Here is a 3409-nt window from a genome sequence, read left to right on the forward strand (position 1 = left end):
TGTGTGTGTGTGTGTGTGTGTGTGTGTGTGTGTGTGTGTGTGTGTGTTTGCTTGTGTAGAAGAAAGACATTTAGCAACATTGCTATCGCTAGCAGCCTGGCTACTGTCCAAAGCAAGAAATAACCCTAAGAATCACAATTTGACCTAGAAACCCAGGAGTTTGCGACCCAGAGGCTGACAGAATTGCACAGTGAAAGCGGGGCCCATAGGGAACTACTCTAAACGATGATTGTGTCATTATTCTTTAGCCATTGCATTGTGCAATCAACATTTACTTCATCAGGATGAATGAAAGCAAAACATGTGTCTGTTGCCCTCTAACATCGGTGGCAGATCTAGTCTACCACTCAGAATCTCTGAAAGCAATCCCTGATTTGAGCTCAGCCAGCTGTTGATCTTGCCGTTGATAATGACAATTTACGCAAAGCTAATTTTGTCTGTAGCTAGCTAACAAGCTAACATTAGCTCCATGGGTTGGTTTGAAATGCCGTTTCCAGCTGACTTTTGAGAATCCTGTAAAAGATATCTTATACATGTACTACACTGCTACATACATTTGCCATGAAAAAGTATTTACCCATTCCGAATTCTATATATATTTCTATTCTATAGATATTTATTCTATTTTTTGTGAATTTGTCACACTTTTAGATCTTTAAAAGTTAAAAACAACCTGTGTAAACGCAAAATACGGAATACGCCAGAACAGAACTCAACTCAGCTGTGTCTGCATATGTGCGTCCACACTTCAGTGTGACCTGCCTGATCAGGTAGTGAGCGGATATATTTCGTGGTCAAAGGAGCGGCTGTAAAGCGGTGGATAGAAGCTGATGCAGGACCTGTGTTTGATAAATTGACAGGATTGTGCCCTCATGCTGTGTTGACCCGATGTTTCCCCTCTCGTTTCCTTTACTGAATTCACAGGACTGTTTGCTGTTTTGTCAAGCTGCTGTCCAGTGGCCAGTTTCCGCCAGCTGATTGTTTGCTGTTGAGCCGCAGCAGTCAGTGAAGCATGTAGCAATGCTAGTAAATGACTCGCTGCTGCGGCGGAGCGTTGCCCGAAAGTTTACCTCTGGCAGAATTTTGTGATGATGTTTAGCAAAGGCCTAAATTACTTCCCACGGAAAGAAATTTAAGAGAATTGCAGTGTTTTCTTGATTTTTTTCCTTTACTATAAATTCAAAGTGGGTTGGTCGGTTCAGTGAAGCATGCATAATGTTGCATGTGAATGCTTTATATTAATATCTACAATATGGTTGACATCTAGGGAAGCAAAAAAAGGAGTGTCAGTGCACTGGTGACTGTGGACTCCAGCACCTCAGCGTCCGACTTGGAGGAGTCCAAGTCCGACTCTTCGGACTCGTCAGATTCGGATCATCTGGAGAACTGGATGATCCTGGGTCGAGGGAAGCAGGACGAAGACCAGAGCATCTCGCTCAACCTGGAGGGAGGGACCGACAGCAACGAAGGTGCGTCTTTGTTCAGACTTTTGTGATGCTTTTTTTTTGGGAGGGGAGGTTTTGCATTCGCATGTGCGGAGAACGTACGTGGCGGGTCTCTGTAGTTCGGTCCAGCTCAGTCAGAACACACGGCCTACCTGCATTGATGAGGAGCGATGGGCCGCTCTGTGAGCGCTCTGTGAATCTGTAAGCCCTCAGCATTCCTGGCAGCGTCTGCCCAGTCGCTCGCTTCTGCGATGCATCTTTAAGTGTGTCTGTGTGCATTGTGTGTTGATATGTGGGAATATTTGTGTTTATAAAATATTCCACTTCTAATCAGCATGCATGTGTACATACACGCGCGCATACCAGCAGTCGTAACGCTAATGCCAAAAACAAACAAACGGAGAGACAACAGGGGAGGTTGGGAGAGATGGGAGTAATCAAAAAATGAATAAAAATGTTCCCTGCAAATCTCTTCAGATCTACACATTATCTTAACCTGCAGCCTCAGCAACCTCTCCAGCCCCCTCCCTCCTACCTAACACTCTCCCATCTCATTCTTTTATCCTATTTTCTCACTATTGTGCTCTCTCTCTCCCTCTTTCTGTGTCTCTCTCACTGTTCCTTCCTCATTTGAATTTCCCTGGGCTGATGTTTCTGCAAGAGTGCTCACTGCCTCCTCTACACACAACTGGGCTAAAGGAGGGGGTCTGGAGCTGGTGGGGAGGCTTGAGGGTTTTGGCCTGCTTTTTGGGAGGAAAGGAGGATTTTAGGTCTCTGTTTCTCTCCCTTTCTCTCTTCCTCGCTCTCTCTCCCTCTCTTGTCTGGCTTCTCTCTGTGATCTTTGGAGCTTGACCTCATGTCGGCACATGGGGGGTCATGGGTGTGGCGTGGAAGGGGGTCTTAAAGTGGGAGGAATGGGGGAGGGTTTAGTCGTCGCGCGCGCGCCCCCGCCCCCCCCCCAAAAAAAAAGAAGGAAAAAAAGGAATTGAAGGCAAAGAAATTTGAGGGACGAGCCTCAATAGTCTTGAGCTGCGAGATAATTTGATTCTATACAGTAATTCTTAGCAGGGGTCGAGTGTGTGTTTGGAAAAGCAGGCACATTTTTTTTACATTATTTTCATGAAAAGACCAAAAAAAAAAACAAAACAATGAATGGATCCTGATATACCTTCTTCCTCTGTGTAGTAGAGCTCCGTCGTTGTCTGGAAACTTTTAAAGGCACATCAATGAGCCCCACTGGCTGACATCTTAATTCATTACAACAAACATCAACACTGTAGTTTGTTTTCAGTGAGTCCTGCGGCTGTAAACACTCGCCAGTGTTCATCCACAGATGAAAGTAGTCCCCAACAAATACACCATTTACACCTGTAAGTGCCGTGCCCAGCTGTTTATAAACCTGTTTTTAGAGATTTGAGTAGGGACAATCTAACACATTGTTAATTTGGTCTTTTGATGTGATCTGTTTTCAATAAGAAAAAAATATAGAATATGTCAGCTCGGGTCTCTATGAAATAGAACATTAACTGTTAACCAGAAGATCAGAAGTGATATTTCCAATGATTAAGTTGTTTATTAGAGGCGAAGTCCTGCCCCTTCCGGTGTACCACCATGGGACCAAATTTTGGGAGAAAAAATGTTTGGTAGTCAACAACAAGAGACAAATCATTTCTTGATCCCGTTTGAATTGTGCCGTGAATTACACGAACAATGTTTGTCAATGTAAAAGATAGTTGTGCTTGTCAACAAATTTGCAATTTGACATAAAACTGTTGTGGTATAAGACTGTTCGACTCTCTATTTCCTTGGGGAAAGCCTGCCAACCGTGGTGTTTTAGGATACTCAAAACAGTGTGCATACTAAATGTTCTCTTAGTTCTATTTTTGCATTGTGAAAGGGAAATAAAGGAAAGAACTGCAAAACATTAAAACTAAGTGCGAATGTTGGTGAGACAAGAGGAAGAT

General features: G+C 43.7%; 1 protein-coding gene across 1 annotated transcript in view; it reads left to right on the plus strand.

Annotated features, from left to right (window-relative positions):
* The window catches only part of LOC116396952 (zinc finger CCHC domain-containing protein 7-like), a 6197-nt gene extending 3845 nt beyond the window's left edge, over positions 1-2352 (plus strand). The window contains exon 3 of the mRNA XM_031871999.1: positions 1268-2352. Coding sequence (XP_031727859.1) covers positions 1268-1495 — 228 coding nt within the window. The 3' untranslated portion in view covers positions 1496-2352. The remainder of the gene's footprint in view (positions 1-1267) is intronic.
* Positions 2353-3409: the final 1057 nt, after the last annotated feature.

This window comes from Anarrhichthys ocellatus, unplaced genomic scaffold, assembly GCF_004355925.1.
Source record: "Anarrhichthys ocellatus isolate YVR2014 unplaced genomic scaffold, GSC_Weel_1.0 scaffold61, whole genome shotgun sequence".
NCBI classification, from domain to species: Eukaryota; Metazoa; Chordata; class Actinopteri; order Perciformes; family Anarhichadidae; genus Anarrhichthys; species Anarrhichthys ocellatus.